This window comes from Phoxinus phoxinus, assembly GCF_949152265.1.
Source record: "Phoxinus phoxinus genome assembly, chromosome: 12".
In the NCBI taxonomy this organism is placed as follows: Eukaryota; Metazoa; Chordata; class Actinopteri; order Cypriniformes; family Leuciscidae; genus Phoxinus; species Phoxinus phoxinus.
The window spans coordinates 32,575,733-32,594,956 of NC_136887.1; the positions used below are offsets into that span (position 1 = coordinate 32,575,733).

Here is a 19,224-nt window from a genome sequence, read left to right on the forward strand (position 1 = left end):
GAGAGAGAGAGAGAGAGAGAGAGAGAGAGAGAGAGAGAGAGAGAGAGAGAGAGAGAGAGAGAGAGAGAGAGAGAGAGAGAGAGAGAGAGAGAGAGAGAGAAAGAGGGAGGTCAGAATAGCCACATTTTCACCAGTAGTCTTGGACTTTGAATTGTATTTATTGTTACTTTAAACATTTCATTTTCAAGAAACGTTATCTAAACAGAGAATATAATTATGGCATCACATGATATGAATGTGCAGCTGAGAAGTGGCAAATCAGCCTCATAAAACACCACTAGAGGTCGCCTGCGTCACATGCCATCAGGTGACATACACAAAACTTTCACGTCACATTATATTATTTCTATGCATACATTTAACCCATTAACAAAAATATCATAATGATTAATACCTAAGAATGATTTATTTTTAAATTCCATGTCCCCAATCATGTTTTCTCAACTACTCTTTGAAATAAAGGGTACATACTGTATATATATTTCTAAATAAGCATTATTAGAAGAGTATTAGCATATACATTCACGTATTCTCTTTGACATAAAATACAATTAATTGTGATACCTATTTTTATGTGTAAAACCATTGAATAAGTTTATGTCTCTCAAATTCCAATCCCCCACTTGCTGTTTAAAGTCTTCAGCATGCCCGAAATCACACAGCTTGGAGGGAAAGAAAGTCATAAACTTGTCTCTCTTTTCCTCATTTTTAGAAGACTTAAAAATAAATAGTGTAAAACACAACACTCAATTACTCCATTGAAAATATTAGGCTATTCTTGAGGGGCCCGAGTTTGACCAGTGTGTTTTCTGATAGACAATTTTCTCTCTCTGATAAGACTAATATAAAGAATAATTTAATTTATTAAAAAAATTCTCAAAAAACCTGCTCAGTCAAAAAAAAACATAAAACTGTAGGAATTACCAAATTCAACATTGCAGAAATTACAGTTGCTTGAATATTTAATTGAATAAAATCAAATAACAAACTCAATCCTTGTCAAATTGTTATGATATTTGTGTGCTTTGAGTCTTGACAATGTTTAGACAGAGCTTACTGTAACCAAAACATTTATTTTAGAGTAGGCCTAAAGTGCACTAACTTTGAATTGAATTATTGACAAGTCACACTGACATTTTACTGCCATTTGATTTTATTATTATAATTATTATTTACTACTTTAAGATAAAATGTGAAATTGACTCTATGCAGACAAAAAATATACGTTTACATGGATTAAAATCCTTAGATCTCTTTTTGATGTGTGAAAATGTTCAAATCTCCAGGGAGCCTGTATTCATCTGACCGACTTCCATTCCTGGGAGAGAGAGAGACACAAGAGAATGTGTCATTTTTGAAACAGCCACAGTTCACAGAAAGAGAGGTAAGCCAATTTTTTTTTGTAAAGAAGTGATATGGACATAAGCAGCTGCTCTCTTTTGCCAAAGTGTATTTTATTACTGTCTAAATTAGTTATTTGTTTACTGCCAGCATGACTATCTTAGTCTTTGTCTATTTGTTTATTTGACAGGAATGATACAGAATTACATAATTTCATCAGATTTCATGCAGCACAGGCTATAAAGGCTTGTAACTAATTTTAAAGTAATGCTATTTTATTATTTTTTTATCCAACAATGCATTTCAGTATCCAAATGTAATGGGAAATCCTGGCTTCAGACAAAGACTAAGACAGTCACGCTTGCAGTAAACAATGCATCTAATTTAGACTCTAATAAATTACACTTTACTCTGCTGCATGGAATCTGATGTAATAATAGTATTATGTATCATTCCTGTCAAATAAATACATATATAATAAATAAAATGAATTAATAAATAAATATATAGCCCTATACAACAAGCAAAGCACACACACACACACACACACACACACACACACACACACACACACACACACACACACACACACACACACACACACACACACACACACACACACACACACACACACACACACACACACACACACACGATATAAAACTGTAAAGGTAAAGATCATCAAGAGCGTCTCTTCTATGTATTACTTTCATCCAGTAAATGTACAGTTCCTGTCTCTGTCTCAGCGTGTCGCTGTTGGCCAGTAAATCACACACAGACTTCATTTAATTAAAGGGACGTTGTCAACTTGCCATCTTCCAGAATCCTGGTGCTGAGAACAGCATCCTTTTCACTGGGACCGTTTTTAAACGATCACAGGATTTTAAAAAAAGCAGATTGAACACGAGAGGCATTTTAAGGAGCAGCACGACTAGTAACTCCATCTGACTGATCTTTTCTGAGTGATGTTGTGTCTTTTGCTGGAACTGATGAAGCCTGCTAGACGGTGGGTCCCGTTTTTCTTTGTACTTTGGGTGACATGGGAAACGGCTTTGTCTGTGACGCGCTATTCTATACCGGAGGAGATGGAGCGCGGGTCTGTCGTTGCAAACCTGGCTGCTGATTTGGGGCTGGATGTTAGTGGACTAGCACAGCGAGAGGTAAAACTTGATATTTTCCATAACAAAAAATATCTTGATGTTAATAAAAGGACTGGCGAGCTATTTATTGTTGAGAAAATGGACAGGGAAACTCTGTGCCCAACAAAAACTATGACGTGCTTCTTAAAATTAGACCTAATAATTGAAAACCCATTGCGTATTTTCAATATAGAATTGGGCCTCACAGACATTAACGACAACGCTCCTCATTTCCGAAGAGACAGGATTGAATTAGATGTCCCAGAGTCCGCGTCACCGGGAGAAAGATTCTCTTTGCCCAATGCGTTTGACCCAGACGTTGGTGCCAATACAGTCAAGACCTATAAATTAAGTGAAAGTGAACATTTCACTGTTGATATACATTCTGGAAGCGATGGCACAAAATATGTCGATTTGGTCCTCATGAAGGCTTTAGACAGAGAAGAGAAGGCTGTTCATAATCTGATTCTCACTGCAATTGATGGCGGAGTCCCTGCGCGCTCTGGCACAGCTAATATCATTGTGCGCGTGCAAGATACAAATGACAACGCCCCTCAGTTTGATCAGGCAGTTTACTCTCTGAATATTAGCGAGAACTCTCCAGCTGGCACTGTTGTTATTAAATTAAACGCTACTGATGCTGATGAAGGCCCAAACGCTGACCTTACATACTCTTTTACGCTTTATACTTCCGAAAAAACGCAGGAGATGTTCTCGTTAAATTCAAATAATGGCGAAATAGCAGTTAAGGGCACAATTGATTATGAAGATATGAAAATATATGAGATGTTCGTTGAGGCTAAAGACAATGCCCCCGTTCCACTCTCCGGTCAATGCAGAGTGACTGTGTACGTTAAAGATATGAACGATAACTACCCCGAGATAACCATAAAATCCCTTAAGAACACCGTGGACGAAAACATCCCAGTCGGCTCTGTTATAGCTCTGGTGGGTGTTAGTGACAGAGACACTGGAGATAACGGTAAGGTAAATCTTGCAATGAACAAGTCCTTACCGTTTATTTTAAACAAGTCCTCTGACTACCTGTACGAGTTATTGGTGTCAGAAACGTTAGATCGTGAAAAGGTCCCAGAATATGACATCATGCTGGTTGTGACCGATGAAGGGAATCCTCCCTTATCTGATAATGAAACTATAACGGTGCATTTACTAGATGTCAATGATAACGCACCGCAGTTCCCGCAGACATTCTACACGATTCCTGTTATGGAGAATAACGCGCCTGGAGCTTCACTGAGCTCTTTAACTGCTATAGACCCAGATCTCCATGAAAATCAGTATCTAGTTTATTTTATAATAGAGAAGGAAATAGTGAACACCTCCATGTCCATGCTGTTCTCCATTAACCCAGAGAACGGTAATCTTTACGCGCTAAAGACGTTTGACTATGAGATGGAGAAGGAGTTTCTTTTCCACATCGAGGCCAGAGACTCTGGTGTTCCTCCGCTCAGCAGTAACGTGACCGTTCACATTATTATCATGGATCAGAACGACAACACACCGCTTATAGTGTCTCCATGGCGCGCGCACGGCTCGGAGGTGAAGGAGAAGATCCCGAGATCCACCGATAAAGGAACTCTGATAGCCAAAGTCATCGCCATAGACTCTGATTCAGTGCACAACTCTCGAATCACGTACCAGTTCCTCCAGAACACGGACGCCACGTTATTCAGCTTGGATCAATACAACGGAGAGATCCGGACCATGAGAATGTTCAGTTACAGAGACTCGCGAGACCAGCGGCTGGTGGTGATCGCCAAAGACAACGGAGAGCCCGCGCTCTCTGCCACAGTCACCATCAAACTGTCCACGGTGGAGACCGCCCTCAAAACCTACACTGAGGTGCCTTTGGAATATGACATCTTCTCAGATCTAAACCTGTATCTGGTGATCGGACTGGGCTCTGTCTCCTTTCTTTTACTCATCACTATACTGGTGACCATCGTGCTGAAGTGTCAGAAAGCGAAGCCCAGCAAAGCGGCTCCTTCGTGCAGGAACAGTGTGATCAGCGAGAGGAACTCGACCATCGCGGACTCCACTCTGGTCTCCAACGATGCCTACTGGTACAGTTTATTTCTAGCAGAGACGAGGAAAGGAAAGCTGGTGGTCAGACAGCCTGCGCCAAAGGGAGCGAGATACATCGTGTCCAGTTTACCGAGGAGCACAGGAGTGACCGAGACCAGCGACTCAGCCGCATCTACTCTACAGGTAAGAAAATAAACTATATTATAAAAATACAACTGAAAATATAATCATGCTATGAATCCTAATTCAAGGTGACAAATGATGGCTCAAACAAAACAAATGTGGTATGAATGATACATTATTTATTTCCCACCAACAATATTCTATATTCATTCTTTATTGTAAAATAAATCAGCTGAGTTGGCTTTATTTTAAACGTGCTGTTTTTACATTGTGCACGAAGTGTCGCTGTTGTCTAGCAAATACATGGAAATGTGTCTTACTGGTCGCCATAATGTAACGTCACAGTCTACAGCTATAGTGGGTGATCATCTCTCCTTCCTCTCTTTGTACGCCTCTTTGTTCCTCTGCGTCCTTCATTTACAATTTCGTTTACGCCGTTGGATTATACTGGACTTGTATATTGAATAAAAATGGCACCGTGTATGGACACACACAAATGGAAAAGGTACGTTTTGTTATTCCTGATCATCTTTTCCGTATTGAACTCGGGATTTGCTGTTACTCACTACTCTGTTCCCGAGGAAATGGAGGTAGGATCTGTTGTTGCAAATTTAGCCACTGATCTTGGTTTGGACGTACAGAGTCTGACAAAACGCAAGATGCGCTTAGATGTGATAGCAAACAAAAAATATCTGGATATAAATAAAGAAACAGGAGAGCTGTTTATCGTCGAAAGAATAGACAGAGAATATCTCTGCCCATCCAAAACAAATTATTGTTTTCTGAAGCTCGATGCTACAATCGAAAACCCGATTAGAATGTTTAACATTGAATTAGAAATATTAGATATCAACGACAATGCACCCCACTTTCGACGAGATGTCATGCATTTAGACATTTCAGAATCGACACCAGCCGGAGAGCGTTTCTCACTTAACAATGCAGTGGACGCCGACATTGGGTCTAATTCAATTAAGACTTACTATCTTAGTGAAAGCGAGCATTTTACTATAGAAATACAGTCGGGTCGAGATGGATCTAAACTGGCTGATTTAGTGCTGAAAAAAGCATTAGATCGAGAAGAGAAAGCGGTTCATAATCTGATCCTCACTGCTGTGGATGGAGGAGTCCCCGCGCGCTCTGGTACAGCTAACATTATTGTCCAAGTGCTGGACACAAACGACAACGCCCCTCAATTCGATAAAGAAAGCTATACTGTGCATTTAAGTGAAAATTCTCCAATAGAAAGTCTTGTTGTTAAGCTAAACGCAACAGATTTAGATGAAGGGCAAAATTCTGAAATAATATACACATTTAGTTTATATACATCTGAGAAAACACAAGAGACGTTTAAATTAAATTCAGAAACGGGTGAAATTCGAGTTAAAGAGATAGTTAATTATGAAGACTTTCGAATTTACGATATGGAAGTTATAGCATCAGATAAAGGTACTCATCCATTATCCGGCCAATGTAAATTATCCATTATAATTACAGACATGAATGATAATCATCCTGAAATTTCTATAAAGTCATTCACAAGTCCAGTTAAAGAGGATATACCTGTAAATACAGTGATTGCAGTTGTTAGTGTGAGTGATAAAGACTCTGGAGAAAATGGACAGGTAGATATTCATATTTCTGATGATTTACCTTTTGCGCTTAAAGAATCATCTGATAATTATTATGAATTATTAATTTCAGAACCGTTAGATCGTGAAAAGGTTCCAGAATATGACATCACTATTACCGTCACTGACAGGGGCAACCCGCCGTTATCTGATAATGAAACTATAACTTTAGAGCTACTGGACGTTAATGACAATGTTCCTCAGTTCCCGCAGACATTCTACACGATTCCTGTAATGGAGAATAACGCGCCTGGAGCTTCACTGAGCTCTTTAACTGCTATAGACCCAGATCTCCATGAAAATCAGTATCTAGTTTATTTTATAATAGAGAAGGAAATAGTGAACACCTCCATGTCCATGCTGTTCTCCATTAACCCAGAGAACGGTAATCTTTACGCGCTAAAGACGTTTGACTATGAGATGGAGAAGGAGTTTCTTTTCCACATCGAGGCCAGAGACTCTGGTGTTCCTCCGCTCAGCAGTAACGTGACCGTTCACATTATTATCATGGATCAGAACGACAACACACCGCTTATAGTGTCTCCATGGCGCGCGCACGGCTCGGAGGTGAAGGAGAAGATCCCGAGATCCACCGATAAAGGAACTCTGATAGCCAAAGTCATCGCCATAGACTCTGATTCAGTGCACAACTCTCGGATCACGTACCAGTTCCTCCAGAACACGGACGCCACGTTGTTCAGCTTGGATCAATACAACGGAGAGATCCGGACCATGAGAATGTTCAGTTACAGAGACTCGCGAGACCAGCGGCTGGTGGTGATCGCCAAAGACAACGGAGAGCCCGCGCTCTCTGCCACAGTCACCATCAAACTGTCCACGGTGGAGACCGCCCTCAAAACCTACACTGAGGTGCCTCTGGAATATGACATCTTCTCAGATCTAAACCTGTATCTGGTGATCGGACTGGGCTCTGTCTCATTTCTTTTACTCATCACTATACTGGTGACCATCGTGCTGAAGTGTCAGAAAGCGAAGCCCAGCAAAGCGGCTCCTTCGTGCAGGAACAGTGTGATCAGCGAGAGGAACTCGACCATCGCGGACTCCACTCTGGTCTCCAACGATGCCTACTGGTACAGTTTATTTCTAGCAGAGACGAGGAAAGGAAAGCTGGTGGTCAGACAGCCTGCGCCAAAGGGAGCGAGATACATCGTGTCCAGTTTACCGAGGAGCACAGGAGTGACCGAGACCAGCGACTCAGCAGCTTCTACTCTACAGGTAAGATCACATATTATATACTTTTTGAATACTTTTTTCACATGCATTATGACTTATGAAAAACATTCTGAGGTAAGAATATTTAAATAATTTTACTTTTATTTTTAAAACAATAGATTCTAAAAAAAGATATAGATAAATTAATAGATTGTCAATGTAAGTGTATATTTTAACAACTTGTGCACAATATTTGAGGCACATCACTGTGTGTGCGCAAAGTGGCGCTGTGGTCTCACAAATTATATATTACAAAGTATAGGCTATCACTGAGAGCGTAATTTCAACGTCACTATCACAGTTGGCCATTTTGCAACGAACCCTTGTTTTGTGCGTCTCTGGTTTTAGACAAAATATTGCGGCGTATATCGAGGAAACTTTTCGTCTTTTATCCCTTTTTTAACAGTTCTTTCTGTATCTCATTTTTTTGGAGTGAAATCCAATGCTTTGAGGCTAGATGAACTGCTTTGTCCTTGCATCATAATCACTCGATCAGACAATGGATTCTGATTTGAACGCCTGGTCATGGAGGAGGTATGTCTCGCTGTTTTTTCTTCTATCAGCGGGTTTTCATTTGGCTCTGGCTGTTACTCATTATTCTGTTCCAGAGGAGATGGAAGTAGGATCTGTCGTGGCAAATTTAGCAACTGATTTGGGGCTTGACTTGCAGACTTTGATTAAGCGAAACGTCCGATTAGATGTGATCGCTAATAAGAAATACCTCGCCATAAACAAAGAAAGAGGTGAGCTGTACATACAAGAGAAGATTGATCGTGAATATTTGTGTCCTGCAAAAACGACTACGACTTGTTTTTTAAAAATGGAAGTTATTGTCGAGAACCCTGTGCGAATATTTTACATAGAGCTAGAAATTACTGACATAAATGATAATAACCCTAATTTTAGACGAGACACAATCAATTTAGATATCACTGAATCTACGCCAGCAGGTGAGCGATTTTCTGTCAGTAATGCGGTGGATTCTGATGTTGGTTCCAACTCGGTTAAAACCTATTATCTAAGCAAAAATGAGCACTTTGACATTGAAATTCAGTCGGGGAGGGACGGTTCCAAATTCGCAGACTTAATTTTAAAAAAGGCTCTAGATCGTGAAACCCAAGCTGTTCATAATCTGGTACTGACAGCAGTGGATGGCGGAGTCCCTCCGCGTTCAGGCACGGCCAGTATCATCGTTCGGGTGTTGGATGCAAATGACAACGCCCCTAAATTTGATCAAGAGAGCTACATCATTAATTTAACTGAAAACTCACCCATAGGGAACCTTGTCGTTAAATTAAATGCAACAGATCTAGATGAGGGTTCTAACGCAGATCTTGTGTATTCATTCAGTCTGTATACATCTGAGAAGACACAGAAAGCATTCAGTTTAAATCCTGAGAGTGGTGAAATTCGAGTTAAAGAGATAGTTAATTATGAAGACTTTCGAATTTACGATATGGAAGTTATAGCATCAGATAAAGGAACTCATCCATTATCCGGCCAATGTAAATTATCAATTATAATCACAGACATGAATGATAATCATCCTGAAATTTCCATAAAGTCATTCACAAGTCCAGTTAAAGAGGATATACCAGTAAATACAGTGATTGCAGTTGTTAGTGTGAGTGATAAAGACTCAGGAGAAAATGGACAGGTGGATATTCATATTTCTGATGATTTACCTTTTGCGCTTAAAGAATCATCTGATAATTATTATGAATTATTAATTTCAGAACCGTTAGACCGTGAAAAGGTTGCAGAATATGACATCACTATTACCGTGACTGACAGGGGCAACCCGCCGTTATCTGATAATGAAACTATAACTTTAGAGCTACTGGACGTTAATGACAATGTTCCTCAGTTCCCGCAGACATTCTACACGATTCCTGTAATGGAGAATAACGCGCCTGGAGCTTCACTGAGCTCTTTAACTGCTATAGACCCAGATCTCCATGAAAATCAGTATCTAGTTTATTTTATAATAGAGAAGGAAATAGTGAACACCTCCATGTCCATGCTGTTCTCCATTAACCCAGAGAACGGTAATCTTTACGCGCTAAAGACGTTTGACTATGAGATGGAGAAGGAGTTTCTTTTCCACATCGAGGCCAGAGACTCTGGTGTTCCTCCGCTCAGCAGTAACGTGACCGTTCACATTATTATCATGGATCAGAACGACAACACACCGCTTATAGTGTCTCCATGGCGCGCGCACGGCTCGGAGGTGAAGGAGAAGATCCCGAGATCCACCGATAAAGGAACTCTGATAGCCAAAGTCATCGCCATAGACTCTGATTCAGTGCACAACTCTCGGATCACGTACCAGTTCCTCCAGAACACGGACGCCACGTTATTCAGCTTGGATCAATACAACGGAGAGATCCGGACCATGAGAATGTTCAGTTACAGAGACTCGCGAGACCAGCGGCTGGTGGTGATCGCCAAAGACAACGGAGAGCCCGCGCTCTCTGCCACAGTCACCATCAAACTGTCCACGGTGGAGACCGCCCTCAAAACCTACACTGAGGTGCCTCTGGAATATGACATCTTCTCAGATCTAAACCTGTATCTGGTGATCGGACTGGGCTCTGTCTCCTTTCTTTTACTCATCACTATACTGGTGACCATCGTGCTGAAGTGTCAGAAAGCGAAGCCCAGCAAAGCGGCTCCTTCGTGCAGGAACAGTGTGATCAGCGAGAGGAACTCGACCATCGCGGACTCCACTCTGGTCTCCAACGATGCCTACTGGTACAGTTTATTTCTAGCAGAGACGAGGAAAGGAAAGCTGGTGGTCAGACAGCCTGCGCCAAAGGGAGCGAGATACATCGTGTCCAGTTTACCGAGGAGCACAGGAGTGACCGAGACCAGCGACTCAGCAGCTTCTACTCTACAGGTAAGAAAACAAGTTCCCCCCTCTTTCTTTCTTTTTTGCTTCTCTTTTTGCTTTTAGAAAAAAAATTATGTTGTGAAAATAATTTCCCTCCTTGGTTTATTTTATCTCATTCAATGCCAATGAATATTGTACTTTGACAGTGTTGTGACTTGACATACAATCTATAACTGTTTAACATCTCGTGAAACCGGTTTTATTTTATATATTGCGTTTCTCAGAGTATTTAGTGGTTGTATTTTAACATTAAATCACTCTTTATATGTGCCACACAAACCAATGCGCACAGCGTCGCTGTTCTCCATCAAACCGACTCCTCCGCGTTTATCTTTCATTACAGCCAATGCTGGTGACGTATCTGCTTTGTTGGCAGAAAGCTGTATGCTCTCTTCTTTCATGAACACCGCGAAACGCTTGTTCTGCTTCCTGATCATCAAAATGTTACATTCGTAACCACATGCTATTTGTTTTACATTTCATAATCACATTCACTGGAATATAACGCGAAAAAATGGAATCTCGAATGAAAAGCAAGGCATTGAAAAGGTACGTGTTCGTCATCATTTTAATCTCTCTGCTGAATACAGCATCCTCTGTTACTCATTATTCTATTCCCGAAGAATTGGATGAGGGATCTATAGTGGCTAATTTGGCAACGGATCTGGGATTGGATGTTAAAACATTGAGCAAACGCAAGATTCGTCTCGACACTCTAGCAAATAAAAAATACCTGGATATTAACAAAGAAACGGGAGAGCTGTTCATTGTCGAGAGAATCGATCGTGAACACATTTGCAACACTAAGGCAGCAGCAACGTGCGTTCTTAAACTGGATGCCACCATCGAAAACCCTGTGCGAATGTTTAACATTGAGCTAGAAATTGTTGATATTAACGACAATGCGCCTCATTTTAGAAGAGACACGATGCATTTGGACATTTCAGAGTCAACGCCTGTGGGAGAACGATTCTCTTTAAACAATGCTGTGGATCCAGATATCGGTGTTAATTCAATTAAAACATACTATCTCAGTGAAAGCGATCATTTTTCTATCGAGATTCAGACCGGACGGGATGGATCAAAATTCGCTGATTTGATTCTTAAAAAAGCTTTGGATAGAGAACAACATGCCATACATAATCTGATCCTCACTGCTGTGGATGGAGGAGTCCCCGCGCGCTCTGGCACGGCTAGCATTATTGTGCGCGTTCTGGACACGAATGACAACGGCCCTCAATTCGATAAAGACAGTTATACTATAAATCTAACAGAAAACGCGCCTACTGGAAGCCTTGTAGTGAAGTTAAACGCCACTGATAAAGACGAGGGCTCAAATTCAGATTTACTTTACTCTTTTAGTTTGTATACATCCGAGAAAACGCAGCAAACATTCAGTCTGAATCCTAACAATGGCGAAATCAGAGTGAAAGAAATGATTAATTATGAGGATTTCAGGATCTATGATATGGAAATTATAGCAACAGATAAAGCAGTTAATAGTCTTTCTGGAAAGTGTAAAGTAAAGATATTAATCACAGATATGAATGATAATCATCCTGAAATTTCCATAAAGTCATTCACAAGTCCAGTTAAAGAGGATATACCAGTAAATACAGTGATTGCAGTTGTTAGTGTGAGTGATAAAGACTCAGGAGAAAATGGACAGGTGGATATTCATATTTCTGATGATTTACCTTTTGCGCTTAAAGAATCATCTGATAATTATTATGAATTATTAATTTCAGAACCGTTAGACCGTGAAAAGGTTGCAGAATATGACATCACTATTACCGTGACTGACAGGGGCAACCCGCCGTTATCTGATAATGAAACTATAACTTTAGAGCTACTGGACGTTAATGACAATGTTCCTCAGTTCCCGCAGACATTCTACACGATTCCTGTTATGGAGAATAACGCGCCTGGAGCTTCACTGAGCTCTTTAACTGCTATAGACCCAGATCTCCATGAAAATCAGTATCTAGTTTATTTTATAATAGAGAAGGAAATAGTGAACACCTCCATGTCCATGCTGTTCTCCATTAACCCAGAGAACGGCAATCTTTACGCGCTAAAGACGTTTGACTATGAGATGGAGAAGGAGTTTCTTTTCCACATCGAGGCCAGAGACTCTGGTGTTCCTCCGCTCAGCAGTAACGTGACCGTTCACATTATTATCATGGATCAGAACGACAACACACCGCTTATAGTGTCTCCATGGCGCGCGCACGGCTCGGAGGTGAAGGAGAAGATCCCGAGATCCACCGATAAAGGAACTCTGATAGCCAAAGTCATCGCCATAGACTCTGATTCAGTGCACAACTCTCGAATCACGTACCAGTTCCTCCAGAACACGGACGCCACGTTATTCAGCTTGGATCAATACAACGGAGAGATCCGGACCATGAGAATGTTCAGTTACAGAGACTCGCGAGACCAGCGGCTGGTGGTGATCGCCAAAGACAACGGAGAGCCCGCGCTCTCTGCTACAGTCACCATCAAACTGTCCACGGTGGAGACCGCCCTCAAAACCTACACTGAGGTGCCTTTGGAATATGACATCTTCTCAGATCTAAACCTGTATCTGGTGATCGGACTGGGCTCTGTCTCCTTTCTTTTACTCATCACTATACTGGTGACCATCGTGCTGAAGTGTCAGAAAGCGAAGCCCAGCAAAGCGGCTCCTTCGTGCAGGAACAGTGTGATCAGCGAGAGGAACTCGACCATCGCGGACTCCACTCTGGTCTCCAACGATGCCTACTGGTACAGTTTATTTCTAGCAGAGACGAGGAAAGGAAAGCTGGTGGTCAGACAGCCTGCGCCAAAGGGAGCGAGATACATCGTGTCCAGTTTACCGAGGAGCACAGGAGTGACCGAGACCAGCGACTCAGCAGCTTCTACTCTACAGGTAAGACAATCCATGTCAATATTCAAAGAGAGATTTACATAACGTTTCACGCTCAATTACCACTCAGATTTTTAGAGAATATGTCGTGCATGCGCCTATGTACAGCATTCATCTGGTTTCTCAGGTTGTGAAAATATAACAGGACTTTCCCCTTTCATATTTTAATAATACAAATTTCTGCTCAAGACTGTTTTTGTCCTTTGCATTTTTTATTTTGAGGCTTATTATCACACATTTTCTCGGGTATCTAATAAAACGACAAAAGCGTCATCAAATAAAAACAACGCGTAAAACAGAAGAATATTTTTTTGTACACTGTTCTCTTCTTATTGTGTATGTTCAGTCCAAACTCACTGAGCGTCGCTGTTCTCTAAGAAAACGCTTTTGGTCATATTTATCACACTCGCCATGACAGATTTCCATAGGTGGAAATCGCACAAAGGAGCGCGCCATGACAAGAGCTTCGTAGTGTGTCCTATTCGTTCCCTGATCATTTCATTATCGCGAGGAATACTAATATTTCAAACGCTGCAAAATGGAGGGATTGGTAAAGTCACAGTTTTGGAGGTATGTAATGGTCCTTCTGATTTTCTCCGCTATTTTGGACACCGCGTTCTCTGTTACGCACTATTCTATCCCAGAAGAAATGGAGGAAGGCTCTGTTGTGGCTAACTTAGCCTCGGATTTGGGTCTGGATTTGAAAACACTGAGCAGACGAAAAATGCGGCTCGATATTATATCTAACAAAAAATATCTCAATGTTAACAAAGAAACAGGAGAGCTCTACATTTTAGAAAAGATGGATAGAGAATATCTTTGTACAACAAAAACAGCAACAACATGTTTTATCAAAATGGAAGTGATACTCGAGAATCCTGTGCGGATATTTAACATTGAAATTGAAATTGTAGATATAAATGATAATGCTCCCCAGTTTCGGAGAGATACGATCCATCTGGATATATCAGAATCTACAGCAGCCGGAGAGAGATTCTCGCTCAGTAATGCGGTGGATCCTGATATTGGCACGAATTCAATAAAAACGTATTATTTGACTGAGAGCGAACATTTTGACATTGAAATACAAACAGGGAGGGACGGATCAAAATTTGCTGATTTGATTCTGAAAAAGCCTTTAGACAGAGAAGAACAAGCTTTACATAATCTGATCCTCACTGCTGTGGATGGAGGAGTCCCCGCGCGCTCTGGCACGGCTAGCATTATTGTGCGCGTTCTGGACACGAATGACAACGCCCCTCAATTCGATAAAGACAGTTATACTATAAATCTAACAGAAAACGCGCCTACTGGAAGCCTTGTAGTGAAGTTAAACGCCACTGATAAAGACGAGGGCTCAAATTCAGATTTACTTTACTCTTTTAGTTTGTATACATCAGAGAAAACGCAGCAAACATTCAGTCTGAATCCTAACAATGGCGAAATCAGAGTGAAAGAAATGATTAATTATGAGGATTTCAGGATCTATGATATGGAAATTATAGCAACAGATAAATCAGCTAATAGTCTTTCTGGAAAGTGTAAAGTAAAGATTTTAATCACAGATATGAATGATAATCATCCTGAAATTTCTATAAAGTCATTCACAAGTCCAGTTAAAGAGGATATACCAGTAAATACAGTGATTGCAGTTGTTAGTGTGAGTGATAAAGACTCTGGAGAAAATGGACTGGTAGATATTCATATTTCTGATGATTTACCTTTTGCGCTTAAAGAATCATCTGATAATTATTATGAATTATTAATTTCAGAACCGTTAGATCGTGAAAAGGTTGCAGAATATGACATCACTATTACCGTCACTGACAGGGGCAACCCGCCGTTATCTGATAATGAAACTATAACTTTAGAGCTACTGGACGTTAATGACAATGTTCCTCAGTTCCCGCAGACATTCTACACGATTCCTGTTATGGAGAATAACGCGCCTGGAGCTTCACTGAGCTCTTTAACTGCTATAGACCCAGATCTCCATGAAAATCAGTATCTAGTTTATTTTATAATAGAGAAGGAAATAGTGAACACCTCCATGTCCATGCTGTTCTCCATTAACCCAGAGAACGGTAATCTTTACGCGCTAAAGACGTTTGACTATGAGATGGAGAAGGAGTTTCTTTTCCACATCGAGGCCAGAGACTCTGGTGTTCCTCCGCTCAGCAGTAACGTGACCGTTCACATTATTATCATGGATCAGAACGACAACACACCGCTTATAGTGTCTCCATGGCGCGCGCACGGCTCGGAGGTGAAGGAGAAGATCCCGAGATCCACCGATAAAGGAACTCTGATAGCCAAAGTCATCGCCATAGACTCTGATTCAGTGCACAACTCTCGAATCACGTACCAGTTCCTCCAGAACACGGACGCCACGTTATTCAGCTTGGATCAATACAACGGAGAGATCCGGACCATGAGAATGTTCAGTTACAGAGACTCGCGAGACCAGCGGCTGGTGGTGATCGCCAAAGACAACGGAGAGCCCGCGCTCTCTGCTACAGTCACCATCAAACTGTCCACGGTGGAGACCGCCCTCAAAACCTACACTGAGGTGCCTTTGGAATATGACATCTTCTCAGATCTAAACCTGTATCTGGTGATCGGACTGGGCTCTGTCTCCTTTCTTTTACTCATCACTATACTGGTGACCATCGTGCTGAAGTGTCAGAAAGCGAAGCCCAGCAAAGCGGCTCCTTCGTGCAGGAACAGTGTGATCAGCGAGAGGAACTCGACCATCGCGGATTCCACTCTGGTCTCCAACGATGCCTACTGGTACAGTTTATTTCTAGCAGAGACGAGGAAAGGAAAGCTGGTGGTCAGACAGCCTGCGCCAAAGGGAGCGAGATACATCGTGTCCAGTTTACCGAGGAGCACAGGAGTGACCGAGACCAGCGACTCAGCAGCTTCTACTCTACAGGTAAGACAATCCACGTGAATAATCAAAGAGAGATTTACATAACGTTTCACGCTCAATTTCCTCTCAGTTTTTTAGAGAAGATGTCGTGCATGCGCCTATGTACAACATTCATCTTGTTTCTCAGGCTGTGAAAATATAACAGGACTTTCCCCTTTCATATTTTAAAAATATACATTTCTGCTCAAGACTGTTTTTGTCCTTTGCATTTTTTATTTTTAGGCTTATTATCACACATTTTCTCGGGTATCTAATAAAACGGCAAAAAGCGTCATCAAATAAAAACAACGCGTAAAACAGAAGAATATATTTTTTTGTACACAAGGCTGTTCTCTTCTTATTGTGTATGTTCAGTCCAAACTCACTGAGCGTCGCTGTTCTCTAAGAAAACGTTTTTGGTCATATTTATCACACTCGCCATGACAGATTTCCATAGGTGGAAATCGCACAAAGGAGCGCGCCATGACAAGAGCTTCGTAGTGTGTCCTATTCGTTCCCCGATCATTTCATTATCGCGAGGACTACTAATATTTCAAACGCTGCAAAATGGAGGGATTGTTAAAGTCACATTTTTGGAGGTATGTACTAATGGTCCTTCTGTTTTTGTCCGCTATTTTGGACACCGCGTCCTCTGTTACGCACTATTCTATCCCAGAAGAAATGGAGGAAGGCTCTGTTGTGGCTAACTTAGCCTCAGATTTGAGTCTGGATGTGAAAACACTGAGCAGACGAAAAATGCGGCTTGATATTAGGTCTAACAAAAAATATCTCGATGTCAATAAAGAGACAGGAGAGCTCTACATTTTAGAAAAGATGGATAGAGAATATCTCTGTACAACAAAAACAACATGTTTTATTAAAATGGAAGTCACACTCGAGAATCCTGTGCGAATGTTTAACATTGAAATTGAAATTGTGGATATAAATGATAATGCTCCCCAGTTTTGGAGGGATTCGATCCGTCTGGATATATCAGAATCTACAGCAGCCGGGGAGAGATTCTCGCTCAGTAATGCGGTGGATCCTGATATTGGCACGAATTCGATAAAAACGTATTATTTGAGTAAGAGCGAACATTTTGAGATTGAAATACAAACAGGGAGGGACGGATCAAAATTTGCTGATTTGATTCTGAAAAAGCCTTTAGACAGAGAAGAACAAGCTTTACATAATCTGATCCTCACTGCTGTGGATGGAGGAGTCCCCGCGCGCTCTGGCACGGCTAGCATTATTGTGCGCGTTCTGGACACGAATGACAACGGCCCTCAATTCGATAAAGACACTTATACTATAAATCTAACAGAAAACGCGCCTACTGGAAGCCTTGTAGTGAAGTTAAACGCCACTGATAAAGACGAGGGCTCAAATTCAGATTTACTTTATTCTTTTAGTTTGTATACATCAGAGAAAACGCAGCAAACATTTAGTCTGAATCCTAACAATGGCGAAATCAGAGTGAAAGAAATGATTAATTATGAGGATTTCAGGATCTATGATATGGAAATTATAGCAACAGATAAAGCAGTTAATAGTCTTTCTGGAAAGTGTAAAGTAAAGATTTTAATCACAGACATGAATGATAATCATCCTGAAATTTCTATAAAGTCATTCACAAGTCCAGTTAAAGAGGATATACCAGTAAATACAGTGATTGCAGTTGTTAGTGTGAGTGATAAAGACTCTGGAGAAAATGGACTGGTAGATATTCATATTTCTGATGATTTACCTTTTGCGCTTAAAGAATCATCGGATAATTATTATGAATTATTAATTTCAGAACCGTTAGACCGTGAAAAGGTTGCAGAATATGACATCACTATTACCGTCACTGACAGGGGCAACCCGCCGTTATCTGATAATGAAACTATAACTTTAGAGCTACTGGACGTTAATGACAATGTTCCTCAGTTCCCGCAGACATTCTACACGATTCCTGTAATGGAGAATAACGCGCCTGGAGCTTCACTGAGCTCTTTAACTGCTATAGACCCAGATCTCCATGAAAATCAGTATCTAGTTTATTTTATAATAGAGAAAGAAATAGTGAACACCTCCATGTCCATGCTGTTCTCCATTAACCCAGAGAACGGCAATCTTTACGCGCTAAAGACGTTTGACTATGAGATGGAGAAGGAGTTTCTTTTCCACATCGAGGCCAGAGACTCTGGTGTTCCTCCGCTCAGCAGTAACGTGACCGTTCACATTATTATCATGGATCAGAACGACAACACACCGCTTATAGTGTCTCCATGGCGCGCGCACGGCTCGGAGGTGAAGGAGAAGATCCCGAGATCCACCGATAAAGGAACTCTGATAGCCAAAGTCATCGCCATAGACTCTGATTCAGTGCACAACTCTCGGATCACGTACCAGTTCCTCCAGAACACGGACGCCACGTTATTCAGCTTGGATCAATACAACGGAGAGATCCGGACCATGAGAATGTTCAGTTACAGAGACTCGCGAGACCAGCGGCTGGTGGTGATCGCCAAAGACAACGGAGAGCCCGCGCTCTCTGCCACAGTCACCATCAAACTATCCACGGTGGAGACCGCCCTCAAAACCTACACTGAGGTGCCTTTGGAATATGACATCTTCTCAGATCTAAACCTGTATCTGGTGATCGGACTGGGCTCTGTCTCCTTTCTTTTACTCATCACTATACTGGTGACCATCGTGCTGAAGTGTCAGAAAGCGAAGCCCAGCAAAGCGGCTCCTTCGTGCAGGAACAGTGTGATCAGCGAGAGGAACTCGACCATCGCGGATTCCACTCTGGTCTCCAACGATGCCTACTGGTACAGTTTATTTCTAGCAGAGACGAGGAAAGGAAAGCTGGTGGTCAGACAGCCTGCGCCAAAGGGAGCGAGATACATCGTGTCCAGTTTACCGAGGAGCACAGGAGTGACCGAGACCAGCGACTCAGCAGCTTCTACTCTACAGGTAAGACAATCCACGTGAATAATCAAAGAGAGATTTAC

General features: G+C 41.5%; 4 protein-coding genes across 4 annotated transcripts; all 4 read left to right on the forward strand.

Annotated features, from left to right (window-relative positions):
- Positions 1-2,316: 2,316 nt before the first annotated feature.
- Positions 2,317-7,949, forward strand: LOC307008313 (protocadherin beta-5-like; the record flags this gene model as incomplete). Its single annotated transcript, XM_079631056.1, has 3 exons — positions 2,317-4,709; positions 6,455-7,516; positions 7,920-7,949. The coding sequence occupies exons 1-3, from the start codon at positions 2,331-2,333 to the stop codon at positions 7,947-7,949; spliced, it is 3,471 nt and encodes a 1,156-aa protein (XP_079487182.1). The 5' UTR covers positions 2,317-2,330.
- A 177-nt stretch (positions 7,950-8,126) lies between these two features.
- LOC307008314 (protocadherin alpha-C2-like) lies at positions 8,127-10,469 on the forward strand (the record flags this gene model as incomplete). The annotated part of the gene is made up of 1 exon (XM_079631057.1): positions 8,127-10,469. The coding sequence occupies one exon, from the start codon at positions 8,127-8,129 to the stop codon at positions 10,467-10,469; it is 2,343 nt and encodes a 780-aa protein (XP_079487183.1).
- A 337-nt stretch (positions 10,470-10,806) lies between these two features.
- LOC307008315 (protocadherin beta-16-like) lies at positions 10,807-16,388 on the forward strand (the record flags this gene model as incomplete). Its single annotated transcript, XM_079631058.1, has 3 exons — positions 10,807-13,317; positions 15,188-16,249; positions 16,374-16,388. The coding sequence occupies exons 1-3, from the start codon at positions 10,921-10,923 to the stop codon at positions 16,386-16,388; spliced, it is 3,474 nt and encodes a 1,157-aa protein (XP_079487184.1). The 5' UTR covers positions 10,807-10,920.
- A 404-nt stretch (positions 16,389-16,792) lies between these two features.
- Positions 16,793-19,204, forward strand: LOC307008316 (protocadherin alpha-C2-like; the record flags this gene model as incomplete). Its single annotated transcript, XM_079631059.1, has 1 exon — positions 16,793-19,204. The coding sequence occupies one exon, from the start codon at positions 16,793-16,795 to the stop codon at positions 19,202-19,204; it is 2,412 nt and encodes an 803-aa protein (XP_079487185.1).
- Positions 19,205-19,224: the final 20 nt, after the last annotated feature.